Raw genomic sequence first — 19,362 nt, 5'->3', positions numbered from 1 at the left:
TCTGACAAAGTTTAATATCACTAACAATATCTTCCTCCCAAACAAAAACAAACCACAAAAACTTAACATGCTTTTACTTCCATCTAACATCAATATTCATCACGGTAGGCTTCCCTGGTGGCGCAGTGGCTGAGAGTCCGCCTGTCGATGCAGGGGACACGGGTTCGTGCCCCGGTCTGGGAAGATCCCACATGCCGCGGAGTGGCTGGGCCCGTGAGCCACGCCCGCTGAGCCTGCACGTCCGGAGCCTGTGCTCCGCAACGGGAGAGGCCACAATAGTGAGAGGCCCGCGTACCGCAAAAACAAAAACAAACAAAAAAATACTACAGATTAGTTGTGCCAGTTAAGTCTGAAATTAATTTATACAAAACTATACAGAATGTATTTGTTTGTATGTGACTTCTTTGAGATTTATCCATGTGGTTACATTTGACAATGGTAATATGTTCATTTCCACTGTTGCATACTGTTTACTATATGAATATACCACAATTTATTTTTTGATTCTACCAGTGATGGACCTTTGGCCTGCTTCCATTTCAGGGCTATTATGAAAAACAGTACTAAAGGTGTCCTTGGTATGTCTTTTGACACACAAACGTATGCATTTCTGTTTGGTATTTAAAAGAAGCCAATTGAAATTCTGATTGAGGGTTCAATGAATTCATGAATCAAAATAAGATGATGTGCTATCTTTACAGTATTGAATATTCTAATCTAAAAACATGACATATCCCTCTATTTATTCAAGTCTTACTTTAAATAACATTTGATAATTTTCTGTGTAGAGATGTATACAATTTTCGGTAGATTTATTCCTAATGATTTGATTTTAATTAAAATGGTACCATCTTTTCAAAATTGTATCTTATTGATCAGTTGCTGGTATGTAGAAATAAAATTGATTCTGGATATTAGCCTATCCAGTAACTTTGGTAAATTCATGTATCAATTCTAATAGGTAATATATAGATTATTTTGCACTTTCTATATACACAGTCATGTTGTCTGCAAAGACACTTTCATGTCATCTTTCAAATCTTTAGATTTTTAATTTTTTTCTTAACTTATTGCACCAAGTAGGGCCTTCCATTAAAATGTTACTTAAAAAACAGGATTAGCAAGCATCCTTGTCTCATTCACAATCTTAAAGGGAAAGCCTTTAACTGTTCACCAATAAGTATAAAGTTTATTGTAGATTTTTTGGTACTCCTATCAGAATAATTATGTTCCCTTCTATTATTTGCTTTGAAAAGATATTTTTAATTACAAATTGCCACTGAATTTTATCAATTGCTTTTTAGCATCAAGATGTTAGGATTTATCTCCTTTATTCTTTTTTTTTTTTTTTTGCGGTACACGGGCCTCTCACTGTTGTGGCCTCTCCCGTTGCGGAGCACAGGCTCCGGACGCGCAGGCTCAGCGGCCATGGCTCACGGACCCAGCCGCTCCGCGGCATGTGGGATCTTCCCAGACTGGGGCACGAACCCGTGTCCCCTGCATCGGCAGGCGGACTCTCAACCACTGCACCACCAGGGAAGCCCTCCTTTATTCTTTAGATGAGAAATATTATGTTGATTTTTGACTGTTAGGTCAACCTTACAGTTCTAGAATAAATGCATACTGGGAAATACTTGTTCATTATTTCTTCATATACCTTTTTTGCTCCATTCTCTCACATCTCCCTCTGGATTCCAATCATATATCAAGCGGTAGGCCACCTGATATTATGCCACAGTTCTCTGAAGCTCTGTTTATTTTTCCTTAATCTGTTCTCTGTTCTTCAAATTAGTTACTTTCTATAGCACTATCTTCAAATGCACTAACACTTTCACTCTCCTCAGCCATCTCTAGTTTGGTGTTAGGCTCATCCAGCAAATCATCCATTTCAGTTATTGTACTTGTAGCAGGCAAAATGGCTTCCCAAAGATGTCCATGCTTTCCTCCGTGGAACCTGTGAATATGTTACCTTAAATGGCACAGACCAACCCCTGGCTGACAGCCAGCAAGGAAATAGGGACTTACAATCTATAACCACAAAGAAATGAATTTGGCCAACAACCTTAACGAGATTGCAAGTGGATTTTTTCCCAAAGCTTCCAGTAAGCAAAAGCACACTGCCAACATCTTAACTTTACCCCATGAGACCAATGTCTAACCTAAAGAACTGTGAGATCATGGATGTTGTGATTACATTTGTGGTAATTTGTCATGGCAGCAATAAAACACTAATACAGATTTTGGTACCTGGAAGTGAGGTGCTACTATAATACCTAAAATTGTGGAACTGCTTTTGGAACCAGACAATAGGCAGAGGCTGGAAGAATTCTAGTGAGCATAATGAAGAAAATCTAAAATGCCTTGACGGACTGTTATTATAAATTTGGTCTTGAAGGAGAGGCAGTGAGGGCTCACAGACTGCTTGTAGAAAGCTGGTCTTGGAGGATCAGAAGGAAGTCAGAAACTTGTTATTGTAAAATGGAGTAAGGTGGATCCTTGTTATGTACTGGCACAGAGCTCAGTGAAACTGTGTCCTACAGTTATGTGGAAAGCAGAATTTGTAATTTTTGGATATTTACTTGAGGGAATTTCCAAGGAAAGTGGTGAAGGTATGACCTGGTTTCCTCTTGCTGCTTATAGTAAAATGTGACTACTGGTTATATTTCCCAAATTCTTTGCACTTCTAGCAATTTTATTTTTATTTTTTTAGTTATTACTGTATATAGACATTGTGAACGATACAATGCAAAGACTCTAGAATCTAAGATGTTCCTGTAGCAGGCAGTTAACTGAGCTGGGATCAAATTCCAAACGTTATCTTCTCCATGGTGAGTTGCAAGTGAACTCTCCATTCAGTTCTTTCAGCTGACAGTTACTGCTTTTTGACAGGTTTACTGGAGTCTTCCCCTGGATAAGCACACTTGAGTAGTCAGCCAAAGATTTTTTGCGGAGTTTAAAATTGATTCTGAGGCTCACTGTATCTGTGGCTCCCTCTTTCCCAGGATTTCCACCCTAAATTTTCATCATTCTTCTAATTTCAAACTGTGTTCTCTCCCCACTGTCCATAAATACTATGGCTTTCTACGATCCCACACCCCAAAATTGTGGAGTGCCCTCAGAGACCAGCCAGATATACACAAATCTCACCCAGTATAGTTTCTGTCTTCCACGCAGTAATTTCCCTCCAGTTTTTGCCTGCTTTTCACCACTCACCAGTACTTTCAAATAGTGTGGGTTCTTTTGTTTCACAGACGCACAATTTTGGACTAATGATATAATCATTATTTGCAGGAGGGCTAATATAACCAAGCTACTCTACCATTACTGAAAGCAGGAAGCTCAGCTGAAATTTTTTTTTTTTTTTTTGGCTGTGTTGGGTCTTTTTGCCGCACGCGAGCTTTCTCTAGTTGCAGCGAGCAGGGGCTACTCTTCATTGCGGTGCGTGGGCTTCTCATTGCAGTGTCTTCTCTTGTTGCAGAGCACAGGCTCTAAGCATATGGGCTTCGGTAGCTGCAGCATATGGGCTCAGTAGTTGTGGCTCACGGGCTCTATCTAGAGCGCAGGCTCAGTAGTTGTGGTGCACGGACTTAGTTGCTCCGCAGCATGTGGGATCTTCCCAGACCAGGGCTCGAACCCATGTCCCCTGCATTGGCAGGTGGATTCTTAACCACTGCGCCACCAGGGAAGCCCTGAATATTTTTTTTAATATTCCATTTTTTCTTCTCTGTTGACATTTATATCTCCTAGTTTTTTTAGTGATTACTCAAGAGGTTACAGTATTCATCCTTATATTATCACCGTCTACCATCAGATACTATAACACTACTTCATGAACAGTATAAGAACTTTATGAATGTGTATTTCTACTAGCTTCCCTCACGTGCTTTAAATAAACTATTAAATGCAGTACTTCAACATTCTCTTTTATAAAAATAAAAAGGATAAACAAGATGATTCTTAATGTCACTTCCAGCTTTCACATTTAGTTACTATATAACCTATGATAAATATTTTTTGTTCAATATCAGTTTGTTATTTATTGTATTATTAGCAATCATAATCTGTTAAGTATATATGCTGCAGCATACATTAAAGTAAAAATAAAATTTGTGATTCTTGGGTTTCCCTGGTGGCGCAGTGGTTGAGAGTCCACCTGCTGATGCAGGGGACATGGGTTCGTGCCCCAGTCCAGGAAGATCCCACATGCTGCGGAGCGGCTGAGCCCGTGAGCCATGGCCGCTGAGCCTGTGCGTCCGGAGCCTGTGCTCCGCAACGGGAGAGGCCACAAAAAAAAGTTGTGATTCTTGGAATCCCATATTTTTTTTCTTAATTTGGAAAACAACAAATCCATCTGTAAAGTTGACATTGCCGAAAAAATATTCATAAAGGAAATAAACTCTGAGGTATGTTAACCAGCAAATGGAAAATTACTTAGGATTAGCTGAAAACACTTACCCCTCTTCATTTTCTTTTAGTAAGCGACTGGCAATTCGGATCAACATGCAGTAGGCAAACTGTGATTTGAGACCAGATTTAGTAAATTTATTCAACATCTTAGAAACAGCAAGGCGATCACTCTTTTTAAGGTGATACAAAACTCCCAACGCATGGTACTAAAGAACAAGAAAAAGAATATGATATAGAGAGAAGGCTGAGTAGGAAGAGGATAAAACTTACATAAATATAGAATCATACGGAAATACATTTTTAATTAAAAGATACCCAAGTTTAATGTATACAAATAGAATATCTTTTTCATACTGAATCAAACACAGGCGTGATTGAAAGGATAAGAGTTTCTAATTTACCCTCAGAAGTTGTTAATACAGATTAGGTAAGTATTAAGGGGGTGACATACAATCTGAAGATGGCTCTAGCAGGTTCAGCGTTGCCCCATCCATCGTTAGTACAAAGGCTCTCAGGTCCAAGGCTTTAACCAGTGTTACAGGTCTTGCTTAGTGGATTTAAATCATCTGTGGTTATGTTAGTGGTTAAAGGATTAATCTCCTGAAGTAGGCTTATGGCATGTAATTATCATGGCACTTTGTGTAAAAACACAATGATCAGAGTTAGGAAGGTGAGAATGTTTCCCAAGGGAAAAATTACTACTCTACTTCCTCATAAGTGAATATGCTAACATGAGAAGTAAACATTAAAAGAGGATAAATAAGTACCCTCTCAAATATAAATGGAGTACTTTACATAAAATTGCCAGTTAAGAATTTAATCTTGTTCCTTTTAATTAAGAATAGCATAATGAATATCAAAAGGAGATCTTTCCAACAAAACAGTTTTAAAGCTTCACAAAGTGATAATTACTCTTTACTGTTTTTCTAATGTCTAGTATAATCAAGGCCTGAAAAGCTTAGAATTGAACATCCATCTTCACAAATTATTTTTCAAACAAAGGACTGAAATGAATTATGACCTCTGGAATGAGCATCTCAAACTACCACTGAATATAAGAATCTTCTCAAACATTCCTACAGTTTCTACTAAACACTATAGCAGGGCCTACAGTGGTAATCATAATTAGTGGGATACTCACTTGGGAATATGCACTAATATATACTTAATATTATGCTGCTTAATATTAGCCTTTAGCTAATACTCATCTGGGGAATCAATAAACTGCCCCTAAAATGTAGGGCTAAAGAAAGATGATCTGGAGACATAAGCTAAGGTGATTCAATGACAGTACCTGGACCATAATATTATCACTTGAAGCAGCTTCTTGGGCTTCATTGACCCAGCGCTTAACCACATCATAGCTTATCTTCATCATGTGCTAAATACAGAAAAAATTGAGAACAGATCATGCATAGTCACTAAAAGTTTAGAAACATGAGTTAGTTTTCTTGGAAAATTACTAACAGACATTTCCAGAAAAAGAGAAACAATGTTATAGCTTTTATAAGTCTATTTCAAGTCTCTGAGACAACTAATAAACCTGAAACACTTTCTCCAAGACCCCTTTGCAAAGGTGAGCATATGTTTGTGGGCTGGGAAAGGTGTATAAAGGGAAGTAATGAGAGGGGAAGGACGGGGAGGGAATGGATAATTAATAGGATGGTACTTAAATAATGTTAACATTATAGGTTTTACTTCCAGGAAACTCACCTGGAAGAAAAAACAGAGTACCATAAAAAAGTAAAGTACCTGCTGTAAAACTTGACCAATTATATTCCAGAACCAGCAACTCTCGTGATTCAGATGATCTAATCCATTCACACATTAGTAACCAATTTTAATCAAATACAATGTGATAGGCTGTCATGAATAAATTTTGTTTTGATAAAAAAGAGAAAGAAAAGATATTACTAAAACAAACAGCACTTCCTGGGAGGAAATTTAGTAATGGGACAGTAGACTTTGGACTGAAGGACACTGCAGACACAGGGCACCAACAAAAGCAGAGGACAAAGAGACAAGAGGTAGAAGGGCAGGTCATAAAGGAAGATTTAAAGAAAGAGATTAGCTCAGTTTCTTTCCTGATCCCCATCCCACCCTAACACACTATCTGTATTATATATACAACATAGCTTTCTGATTACCAAAACCTTTCAAACATATAAAAATTTCATGTTTTTATAACTGCCCATTTTAATGCTCAATGTTCCTCTTTCAGGTAAAGCATTATTGTATAAAGTAACAGAAATGTATACATATTTTTAAATATTTCATTTGCGAGAGAATCATACTGATACTTTGTTTTTGCAACTAGAAACTGTACCATGCATGAGAACCAGTTACTTGTTCACTTACTAAGGAAGATACCAATGCTGAACTGGATACACTGGAGACTTTATCCACAATGGCCTGTTTCATGTATCTTTCAATGGCCTGCAACATTGTTCCCTGAGAACATTCATAAAGAAAAAGCAGTTGAAGCAGAACATTTTCATCCAAAACTACCACTTCAAAATAATTTACAAAAACAAGTCACATATTTGTCTCTGTGCAAATATTTAGAATGCATTAAAAGGCTTATCATATAATAATCAGATCCCAGAGGGCAAAACCCAGACAACCAAGTGGCAGCTTCAAGAAGGAACATTTGGGGGCTTCCCTGGTGGTGCAGTGGTGGAGAGTCCATCTGCCGATGCACGGGACATGGGTTCGTGCCCTCCGGGAAGATCCCACATGCTGTGGAGTGGCTGGGCCCATGACCCATGGCCACTGAGCCTGTGCTCCACAACGGGAGAGGCCACAACAGTGAGAGGCCCGTGTACCGCAAAAAAAAAAAAAGAAAAAAGAAAAAAAGAAGGAACATTTGTAAGGAAGAGGAATAACTGTTCCACAATGAAATAAACTATCTCAAAGTGAAGAATCCCAGTTCGGAAGAAATACACAAGTAGAGGCTGAACCTATCAGGGATATTATAAAAGAAATTCCTAAATGGGGATGCTTTTAAAGTCCTGAAGATACCTCTACGTGTAGGGCACGTATTTTATATGGATCCCAGAGAGTCCTATAAATCAACTGTAATCTCTGATTATTTTAGATTCATAAGAAATTAAATGTGCAATATGCTACTATACTGAGTCCTCAATAGGAAATCCTCTGAAAATAAAGTTCTTTTTAATTTATCTGGAAGAAAGCTTAGCACTGGGAAGGTGGTGGCAGGTAAGTAAGGATGCATAAATACACCAAGATCGATACTTAGATGAAGAGTCTTAGCTAGCCCTGGAATGGTCAAGTCTTATGGTATCAATTTAATGCTAAAAGCAAAAGCAACCACAATAAAGTAACTGAGCATTGAAAAATACTAAACCATTTCTATTATTCCTCCTAGGATCCAGATTTACCACTTAACCCTGCTCAACCTTTGAAATTTGAGAAGATTGCAAGCATATACATAAAATACACCCGATCATGAATATAGCTGAAATATTATTCAATTTGCTTGGCAATGCCCAGCATGTCCTTCATTTTAACCTTTCCTTCTCAGAGTTCCAAGAAAGGGACAGCCTAACATACTCTATAACCTCATCCCTCCCAATACAACAGACTAAGTCAAGGTTAAACACCTGATTTGGACCCAGGTAGATAACAAGCCACTGGCTGGCTGATGGCTAATCAGATCTTTTCTCTTAAATACTTAAATGAGAGGGCTTGAGCCTGGTAAATGATGGATGATAATAGTAAATATCTGAGAATCTTGCTGCTGAGTTCCTTAGAGCTGCCCTATTTCTTGTTCTGGTTGTAAGCTTTACCTCAAATTCTGAGAGATTTGTATTTTGTAAGAAAGATTTTTTTTTTTTAAAGCTAAATTCGAATGGGTTTTTGTCTCCTGCAAGCAATGTGCCCTGACTATGACAAAAGTCCATGAGGGTAAATATAGAGAGAAATAGAATAATCTAAATAAACAAAAGGAAAAAACAATCTAAAAGAAAAAAAAACCTAGAGCCACAAAAGCCTTTCTGGTGGTCATGTTTCTCTTCTGCTGATGATTCACAAAGTCAGACAGGGAATCCTACTAAATTTACATGGCCACCTGCAGATAAACATAGGTCCCCTTTGACACCTCAGTAAAACAAAGAACTTACATCAGTGATTCTGCAGAGAGCCCTGATGGCTGGGCCTCGGTACACATCTTCCTTTCCAGTCATGTCCTTAGTCAGACTGAGAAAAATCAAATTGGTTACCATAAGATTAAAGTTTTCTCTTTTGTGGAGTCCACCCCTCGCTAATTCCACTTGTCCCCATAATTATCTTAATACAACTACTGATTAAACAAGTATTTATTGAGTGTCTTCCTTGGATAAATATAAAAACTACTGGGTAGAAGACTATTTTAAATCTTAAGAATACAGCAGTTGGTGGGAATGTAAACTGATACAGTCACTATGGAGAACAGTATGAAGGTTCCTTAAAAAACTAAAAATAGAACTACCATATGACCCAGCAATCCCACTACTGGGCATGTGCCCTGAGAAAACAACAATTCAAAAAGAGACATGTACCACAATGTTCACTGCAGCACTATTTACAATAGCCAGGACATGGAAGCAACCTAAGGGTCCACAGACAGATGAATGGACAAAGAAGGTGTGGCACATATATACAATGGAATATTACTCAGCCATGAAAAGAAACAAAATTGAGTTACTTGTAGTGAGGTGGATGGACCTAGAGTCTGTCATACAGAATGAAGCAAGTCAGAAAAACAAATACGGTATGGTATCACATATATATGGAATCTAAAAAAAAAATTTAAAAATTGGTACTGATGAACTTAGTGGCAGGACAGGAATAAAGATGCAGACATAGAGAATGGACTTGAGGACATGGGGTGGGGGAAGGGTAAGCTGCGACGAAGTGAGAGAGTAGCACGGACATATATACACTACCAAACGTAAAATAGAGAGCTAGTGGGAAGGAGCCACATAGCACAGGGAAATCAGCTAGGTGCTTTGTGACCACCTAGAGGGGTGGGATAGGGAGGGTGGGAGGGAGGCAGATATGGGGATACATGTATACATATAGCTGATTCACTTTGTTACACAGCAGAAACTAACACAACATTGTAAAGCAATTATACTCCAATAAAGATGTAAAAAAAAAAAGAATACGGCAGTGAGCAAAACAAAGTCTTTGCCTTCATGGAGCTTACATTCCAGTGGGAAAGAGATATTAATCACATAAACTAAATATAAAAATAATTTTAGATACTGATTACTGGCATAAAAAGCAGACGATTATATAGAGAGCCTCAGGCTGAAATCCCCCGAAATCCCAAAAACTCATCAGACTTAAAAATAACTCTTTAAAAGAAACTGACTAAAACGATTACTTCATGAGGTCTCGCTCTCACAGGAATGGCTTTCTAAAATAATTGTCAATGGTTTCAGACCTTTCTGTGGAGCTGCAAAAACAGGCAGAGGAGTGTGGGCTGAGCTACAAAATTTCATGGCCATAATTTTAAAAGGTTTTTAACCTTTAGATTATTCACTCTTTTACCCTTCCTTCTCTTGTCCTCTGTGCATTTATACTACCCTCAAACTGACTATCCACCTCCTCCCTCACTCAACTTCCCTCACATAATCGAAAACAGCCTCCAACTCCAACTCACTCCATTAGGGCACCAAGAGGAGAAAGTTGTGAATAACTGACAGTCCTTCAATTTTGTTCATTTTTCAATTATTAGGTAGAGTATTTCACTCATATAACAATCCATTTTCAAAGTATTCAGAAAGGTATAAAATATAAAGTCTAAGTCTCTCCTCACCCACCCTAGCCTGTAGTGCCACTCAACTGGAGACAGTCATTGTGAACAGTTGCTTAAAGTTTTCTTAAGAAAGTTCTTAAAATATATGCAACCACAGAGACTTTTTAAAATGCATGCCAATGGATCGCCACTCTTCCGGTACCTTCAATCTTACTTAGTAATATAACTTGAAAATCTTTCCTTATAGGCAGATGTTTTAAAATTTTAGATACTTATATATATTAAAATGTCTAAATAGTATATCTAAAATATATTTTTAATGGTAGCACAGATTTCCATTGTTTGGGGATAAATAATTTATCAACCAGTCTTTTTCACAAATATTTGCATTTTTCCAATTAGACTGAAAAACTGAGGCTTGGCAGGTTTGGTTCCTGAGTCCTCTCTCCTTGGCTTGCTGATGGCACGGAAGTAGCCATAGTAATGCATAAACAAAAAGGCATGGCTACGTTCCAATAAAACTTTATTTACAAAATGAGGCAACAGTTTTGGCCATGGGCCATAGTTTGCCAACCCCTGCTCTGTACTTCTGTTTAGCTTGGGCTGCCCTGACAGCAAAGGCTTACATACAGATAGTTTATTTGGGAGTGTGTTCTGAGGGAGAAGTAAAAGATAAGGAAGTAAACAAAGGAGGAGGGAAAGTCAACCCAAAGAAGTTTTCTCTAGTGTGTCACTGCCACAAACAACTGGTTATTTAATGACCAATCTTCTGAGGACCTTAATGAAATACATCTCAGAAACCACACATTCAAGGGATGAAAAGGAAAGAATTTATCCACTAGCTCTTAGCCCCTGGTAGAGATTTCACCCCGGAGTGTTAACTCCCCATTCTCTTAACATTCACATGTTAACTCACACATGTGAGTTCAGTGAGTGTGCAAGAAATTGCAGGGCAGGAAGCAAAACGCACAGGACATGCTTGAAGTGAGGCACTATCGATGCTAGTGAGCTGGACCCTACATGGCAATGTTGACCACAGCCACAGCTGGAACCAAAGATGAGGCTGAGGAAACGGGAGGTTGCTCAAAAGTGGCACCCAATACAGCCCATCATTTGCACCCCTCACATTTGAATATGTCTTCCATTGAATCTAATCTATCACTGAGTCTTCAAGATGGTAACCATCCACTATTTCTACAAGAGACTGGAAGATGAGTAGAACATGGTACAACCCATACTGCTACAACACATTTCAAAGCCATAATTGATATTCATCATCTCCTTCCTATAACCACCCATTCTTTATTTCCCTCACTCTTGGCCAGCACTTCATCTCATCTTGGTTATATGTCTGGTAGGTGACTCAAACCTTGATCCCAAGGGATCTGAGCCTTTGTTGGATTTACCCTGGTTGGACCATTGGTTGTTCCCTAGTCCCGAGTCAACATTTTCCCATGCGTGAATGCACAAAAATACACTCAAGTGAATACCTTGAATTCTAGATACAGTCCTGTCACCTTTATATAGAAACAACCCTAGATCCTGATAGGGATCAAGGTCAGTTACCTCTACAAGTAAAGCAGCTCCTTTCATTACCTGCTGGTCTACTAGCATGAAGAACACAAAGTGACCCAATAGGAGTCATCATTTCAAGTGTGCAAACTGGCTCACTTCCTGCCGCACGGTTGCTCTGACTCTGCAGTGTGGGATGCCTTAGGTTGCCAACCTGTTACTCAGACATGTAGAATCCAGAAGTGTGGGATGTTTCTGCGCTGGAGACAATCCACAACCCACGGGAACCAGGAGTCAATGGGTTAAATGCTTCCCCCTTTTCACCCCTTGAAAACATTGTCCCCTGGGAACCGGGACCTCTAATCCACATTCGGGGTGAGAATGGGAAGCATAAATTCTACAAGTGAGTCACTGGGAGTGAGGGTTAGAGGAGCCAGTCCTACTTCCACCTCTTGATTTCTGGACCTGCCTATTTTATTTCTTGGTGACAGTACCATACACTGGCAATCGATTCAATGGATATATGGCATCTTGGAGGAGAATTCCCCAACCTCACAGAGTCCTTCCTCCAACCTACTACCTCAGCTGAGCATTCAATAGGCCATCTTATCATAGCATCAGGCTGTCTGCTCCTAGGTGAAGCACAATATAATAAAACTACTCATCTCCCTCCCAGTCACGAGCCCACTATCACTCCGCTTTTGCCATAAAATGAATGGCAATGTCACATAGGATACCATGACAATAAATTAAGAATAATTGTTTATACCACAACTTGGCCCTACTGCAAACCCCTGGTTTATTCTATCTATATTTTATGGTGTTTGGGTCATGCAATTTAAAAAAATTATGTAGTCAAATTTATCAATCCTTTCTATTACCTTTGGATTTTAGTCATAATTACGAAACTTTTCCCTACACCAAGGTTAAAGAAGAATATACTCATGTTTTCTTCTAGTACTTGTATGGTTTCATTTTTTAAAATTTATACTCCTTATCTTTTTAGAGTTTACTCATGTATATGATGTGAAATACAGATCTAATTTTATCTTTTTCTAAGTGGCTACTCAGTTGTCCCAGAAACATGTATTAAAAAGTACATGCTGGGGCTTCCCTGGCGGCACAGTGGTTGGGAGTCCGCCTGCTGATGCGGGGGACGCGGGTTCGTGCCCTGGTCCGGGAGGGTCCCACATGCCGCGGAGCAGCTGGGCCCGTGGGCCGTGGCTGCTGGGCCTGTGTGTCCGGAGCCTGTGCTCCACGGCGGGAGGGGCCCGCAGTGGTGAGAGGCCCGCATACCGCAAAAAAAAAAAAAAAGTACATGCTTACCCCAGTGATTAGAGATGCCACCTTTGTCATATACTAAGTTTGCATGTGTCCTTGGGTCTAATTCTGTACTTTCCATTTGTATCAGAGAATTCTGAAAAATGTACATCAGCACGGCCGAGCTGACACTTTACACAGTCATCACACAATTTTACTCCACTGGTCTCTTTGTCTATTCACGTGTCAGTACCACACTGTTGTAACTGTACAGGCCTTAGTATTTCACTGACTGGTAGAGCTAGTCCTTCCTCACGGTTTTCCCTTTTTCAGTTATTTCCTGGCTATTCTTTTTTTTTTTTTTTTTTGGGGGGGGGTGCGCAGAAGTGAAGGCCACAACCCTAAGATCCAGGAACAGGGTGCCTGCCTAAGACAGCCTTAATTAGAACAACAAAGAACAGCCTCCCATCCCTACCAGCCCACTGCACTGAGGGATAAGTAAGTAACCTGCAAGAGAACAACCCTCTCTGAGGGGCTGGGGGAAGAAAATACCAAAAGCTGAGGGCAATCATTGAAAAAAAAAAAACAACTCTGTCACACCAGCCCTCAACCTAAACATAGGGTATCACTAGAGGAATTTGAAGCCAAGCTTGGGGAGCACTGCGTGTTACAAGAGCAACAAGAAACCAAACCCAGTCCAAGCTCTGGTAAGCTGTAAGCTCTGGTCTCTCTTTAGGTTTTGAGCCAGTTGGTTACTCTGAGATATCAGTGTCAGCACTCTAAAGGATTCAGATAAATTGCTGAACTTGCTATTTGTTCAGCCCCCTTTTCATGGAAACATTGGACATAATGCTCTTTCCAAATCTCTATACCCCAAAAGCATCCATTTAACTTTTGCTTCATTTCACCTGGGTTAATATCTAGAAGTGAACGAACTGGATCCTATGGTAGGTTCATGTTTAACTTTTTAAGAAACTGCAAAAATGTTTTCTAACATGATTTCACCACTTTACATTCCTACCAGAGATCCAATTCCTCCTCATCCTTAGTAATATTTGCTAAAGTCAGTCTATTTAATTTTTAGTCAATTGAAAGATGTATAGTGGTATCTCATTGTGGTTTTAAACTGAATTTCCCTAATGACTAAGAAGGTTGAACATCTTTTCATTTGCTTTATTTGCCATGTATATGTCTTCTTTAGTGGTGTCTATTCACAGATTTTACACGTTTTTTTATTGTATTGTTTTCTCATTATTGAATTTTGAAAGCTCTTTATATGCCCTAGATACTAGTCCTTTATTATATATAATTTTTAAGTATTTTCTTCCACCCTGTGTTTTGTCTTTTTGTTTTCTTTATGGATCAAGCTTTTGACGTTGTATCTCAAAAATCTTTGCTTAATTCAAGGTCACAAGGATTTTTCCATATGTTTTCTTTTAGAGGTTTTGTAGCTTTAGGTTTTATATTTAGGTCCATAGACCTTAGAAGAAAAAAAAAAGGCTACAGATTAAATCTTTAAGCTTTTTCATGTCTGAAATTGCTTTTATGCCAACTGTTTCTGACAGCTATTTTTGCTGGACACAGAATTCTGGGCTAACAATTGTGCTTTTTGTTTTCTTTCAGTACTACAAAGATGTAGTATCATTTCCCTTCAGCCTAAAACACTTCATTTAATATTTCCTTCAGAGTAGGTCTGTTGGTGACAAATACTCTTGATTTACCTTCATCTGAGGAGTCTTAACTTCACTTTCACTCCTGAAAGATATTTTTTGTGGATACAGAATACTGGGTTGTCATTTCCTTTTGCTTCAGCACTTAAAACAACAGTGTTCCACCATCTTCCGAAATGTGTTTTCTGATGAGAAATCCACAGTATTTTTTCAAAATATTTATTTATTTATTTGGTTGCACCAGGTCTTAGTTGTGGCAGGTGGACTCCTTAGTTGCAGCATGTGGGCTCCTTCGTTGCGGCTCCAGGGCTCCTTCAGTTGAGGCTCGCCGGCTCCTTAGTTGCAGTACGTGGGCTCCTTAGTTGCAGCAGGTGGGCTCCTTAGTTGCAGCTAGCCAGCTCTTTAGTTGCAGCACACAGGCTCCTTATTTGTGGCATGCAAACTCTAAGCTGCAGCACGCGTGTGGGATCTAGTTCCCCGACCAGGGATCAAACCCAGGCCCCCTGCATTGGGAGCGTGGAGTCTTATCCACTGTGCCACCAGGGAAGTCCTCCCACAGTATTTTAAACTGAAGTTTCCTTATATGTAATGAGTCATTTTTCTCAAACTGCTTTCAAGGGTTATACTTTATCTTTGGTTTTCAGCAGTTTCCTTATGATCTGGGTGTGGATTCCTTTGAGTTTATCTTGCATATGCTTCACTGAGCTTCTTGAATCTGTAAAGTTATGTCTTTCCCCAAATTTGGAAGTTTTCAGCTATAATTTCTTCAAAAATTTTCTGCACCAATCCCTCTCTCCTCTTCTTCAGGGACTCCAATGACATGAATGTAAGACCCTTTGATACAGTCCCATAGGTCAGTGGGGCTGTTTATTTTTGTTTTCCATCTTTTTTCTCTTTATTCTTAATTGGAATTATTTCTACTGAATTACTTTCAAGTTCACTGACGCTTTCCTCTGACATCTCTATCCTACTATTGAGCCCAGCCAATGAATTTTTTATTTTGCATGTTGTACTTTGTAATTTCTAAAATTTTCAGTTGGTTCTTTTCTATATATATAGTTCTCTGCTGAGAATTTCTACTCTTCTATTCATTTCAAGAGTGTTCACCTTTATGGAGCATGGTCGTACTAGCTGCTTTCAAGTCTTTAATAATCCCAACATATAGATAATAACCGGGTTGGCATCTATTGATTATCTTTTCCCTTGAGAATTGGTCAGACTTTCCTGGTTGACTCATTTTGGATTGTATCTGGAGATTCTGAATACTATGTCATGAGACTCTGAGTCCTGTTAAAAGCCTCTGAGGAATGCTGACTTTCGTTTTACCAAGCACTCAGGCAGTTTCAGATCGCAAGTTCTGTGTGGCCTTCTGTGCATGTCATTTCTCCCACACTCTCTGGCTCTCGAGGACTCCTTTTCCCAGTTCTTCTCACCAGAAATATGAGATTCTCTCAGAGTTTTAGCTCCCTATGCTACTGCACAATTCTTTGGAAGCGAGCCCTCAAGAAAAAGAGATAAAAGAAGGAAGGAAAAAAAGAATACAGTTGACCCATGAACAATGCAGGGGTTAGGGGTGCCAACCCTCCACGCAGTCGAAAATCTGAATATAACTTATATTCAGCTCTCCCTATACGTGGTTCCTCAGGATCCGTGTGTAAGTGGACCTGCACAGCTCAAAACTCCTGTTGCAAGGGTCAACTGTAATGTGGATTTCCCCCCACTCTTCACATGCCAGGGGCCCATTTTCTCAGAGACAGGTCTTATCTCAGGGTTTCAGGTGTCTGAAATACTGCTGTCACGTCATAGTAGTGTTCCACAACTAGGGCTGGCCTCAAGGCAGGACCAGAAAGTAAACAAAAAAACAATAACAAACAAACAAGGATTCTCCCCCATGCTCTCCAGCTTGCAGGGGTCTTTTCTTTAACTTGTGCTCAGGCTAGAGAGATGGGCTTCTGCCTTTGTTGACTCCTCCCACTGTACAGTTCTCCCATTAGCCTGCTCTTGGGTCAAATGTGGGGTATAAAGAGGAAAAATAAACATGAAACTCACTGTTACCACACTGGTTATTCATTAATTACTGTTTTCTCTCCTCAAATTCACTGTTATTATTCAGTTTTCAAAGGCCTCGGGTAGTCACTTTCTGTACTTTTGTCTACAGGTTTTTGTTGTGACCATTGGGAGACACGGCCTGCCTCTTTCTCCATCTTGGCTAGAATCAAAAGTCCCCTGATTTTCTCTTTTACTCACTGGTGTTCATTTCATTAGGCTTTGGAGAAAGGAGTTTTATGACTTGGCATCGTTTTCATGATTTTCTCTCAAAATTTTTCCACAATTTCATTTTAAAAGAGAATTAAGTATGAATCCAAATAAATCAGGGCAGTCTGCTTGTCGACTGGGCAGGAAAGAGGCAGGACACAGAAAGGTTTCTCAACTCCCATTAAACCCACAGTGATGGTTAATTTTCTGTGTCAACTTCACCGAGTTAAGGGATGCCCAGATAACTGGTCAAACACTATTTCTGGATGTGTCTATGAGTGCGCTTCCAGAAGACTGGCATTTGAATCAGTAAGCTGAATAAAGAAGATCACCCTCACCAATAGGAATGGGCATCACGCAATCAGTTAGGAGCCTGAATAGAATAAAAAGGCAGAGGAAGGGAGTATTTGCTCTCTGCTTGGTCTGGGACATCCATCTTCTCCTGCCCTGGGAAATTAGGACTCCTGGTTCCCAGGCCTTCAGGTCTGGTCTGGAACTATACCACCGGCTTTGCTGGGTCTCCAGTTTACACAGAGCAGATTATGAGGCTTAGCCTCCATAACTGCGTGAGCCAATCCTTCATAATAAATCTCTTTCTATATACCTATATATATCCTATTAGTTCTGTTGTCTGGAGAAACCCAACTAATACACCCATATTTCTCCACTTCTTCATATGTGTGAGTGCTGTCTTGAGAAAGACAAATAATCCTTATGATTTCAGCCCCCTTAACTGAAGTGAGAAAATGGATTATCCTGTGCTTAATTCATGAAACAAACTTTTAATGTGTGTCTAATACATGCAAGGCACTTTTCTAAGAATTAATGTTACAAAGTCATATATGATATAATTTTTGCTCTCAAGGAACTAACAGTACAGAGGGTAGAAAAACATGTAAACAAATCATTACAGCACAATGTACTAAACACTAGAATAGAGGTTAAAACAAAGTGTTATAAGAACAGCAGAAGAGACAATGACTAACCTGTCAAGAACAGGAAAGTCAATACGTAAAATGATGTTTGAGCATTGTGGAAAAGGAAATAGGGTAAATGCAGGCACAGGGAGAAACATGTACAGTGATACAGAGTATCAAATAGCATGATGAGTTTGGGAAATGGCAAAAGCATTGATGTGAACCCCAGGGAATGCTGATATTTAGGGTGACAGGCAGAATAAAACAGCCACTTCTGTGGAAGAATAAAATGGAATAATCAGAGATGGGAGGAAATTCAGGACTATGGTTCTGAAAGCCAAAGACGGTAGAACTTCAGGGAGTTTTTAACCATATTAAAACTAAGAGAGAGGTCAATTAAAATACAGACTGAAAAATCAGCTTTGGGATTTTGCAATTAAGAGATTACTGGAAATCTTTGAGAGAGAAGTTTCACTACAGTGGTGGCTAAGTCAGATTAGAATAGTATCTCATTCCCTTTCTTGCCCTACACCAAGTCCTGGCAGACATAACGTCAGGGACAGCAGCACCATTCAAATAGAAAAGTTGTTTCAGGCTTGAATGTTTCTTACCAAGTCTGTGGACGGTCTTAGCTTCTTAGTTCCCTCAGGAAGCTAAGTATTATCCTCCCCCTGCCCAAATCCTCACATTATTCCCACAATTGATATCAAAACTGCCTGCCAGACAGCCGTTTCTACAGCCCCTTTATTTCTTCCTAAACCATGGCCTATGAACGTTCTTTTGATTTTCTGAGACTAGGGATGTAACTAATCACATACTGAAACCCATTCCCCCATGCTACTCCCCATGTGAGTGATGGGTCATTCCTCAGGACTCATTTCCAGAATTCTAAGCAATCTTCAGATGCAGCTTTTCACTGGTGAGTCTCATCAGACAGGGGTAGAACAGTATAACCAGATTGTCAATATACTTGACCATCCTTAAGCCACTAACTAAATCTCTTCATGTTTTTCTTTTTGTTAACTGAGTTGTAATTTATATACAATAAAAATGCCAGCTTAAGTGTTCAGTTAGATGGCAATTGTGATCACTCATATAACTTTACCCAAAATAAAATACTGGACACTTCCATCACCTCAGAAAGTTCCCTCATGACCACTTCCAGTCAGTCTCCTCCAACCTACCAGACTTCTGGTTTCTGTCACCACAAGTGAGTTTTGACTGGTCTTAGAATTTATATAAATAGAATCATCCAGCATGTGTTTTCTTTTGCTCCAGCATATTATTTTAGGAATGTATCTGTGTTGTTGCTTGAAACAGCAATTTGTTCCTTTTTATTGCTGAGTATTGATCCACTGTATTAATATAACACAGTTGGTTTAACCATTCTCCTGTTGATGAACTTTTGGGTTGTTTCTGGTTTAGGGCTACCACAAAGCTGCTATGAAATTCTTATACAGTCTTTTTTGCGGCCAAAGATTTTCATTTTCTTGGGTAAATACTTAGCAGTGGAATTACTGGCCACAGGGTAGGTATATATTTAACTTTATAAGAAACTGACAAACTTTTTCTGTGG

At 39.3% G+C, this 19,362-nt stretch overlaps 1 protein-coding gene across 3 annotated transcripts in view; it reads right to left on the bottom strand.

Moving 5' to 3' along the window:
* The window catches only part of COPG2 (COPI coat complex subunit gamma 2), a 130,791-nt gene that overhangs the window by 91,081 nt on the left and 20,348 nt on the right, over positions 1–19,362 (bottom strand). For all 3 annotated transcript variants that reach the window (XM_082662549.1, XM_082662550.1, XM_082662551.1), the window contains 4 exons: positions 8,550–8,625; positions 6,766–6,858; positions 5,702–5,788; positions 4,456–4,613 (listed from right to left, as the gene is read on the bottom strand). In XM_082662549.1, coding sequence (XP_082518675.1) covers positions 4,456–4,613; positions 5,702–5,788; positions 6,766–6,858; positions 8,550–8,625 — 414 coding nt within the window. The remainder of the gene's footprint in view (positions 1–4,455; positions 4,614–5,701; positions 5,789–6,765; positions 6,859–8,549; positions 8,626–19,362) is intronic.

The sequence above is a fragment of the Grampus griseus genome (assembly GCF_964374135.1).
Source record: "Grampus griseus genome assembly, chromosome: 9".
Classification (NCBI taxonomy): Eukaryota; Metazoa; Chordata; class Mammalia; order Artiodactyla; family Delphinidae; genus Grampus; species Grampus griseus.
This window is presented reverse-complemented; position numbering and strand designations above follow the sequence as displayed.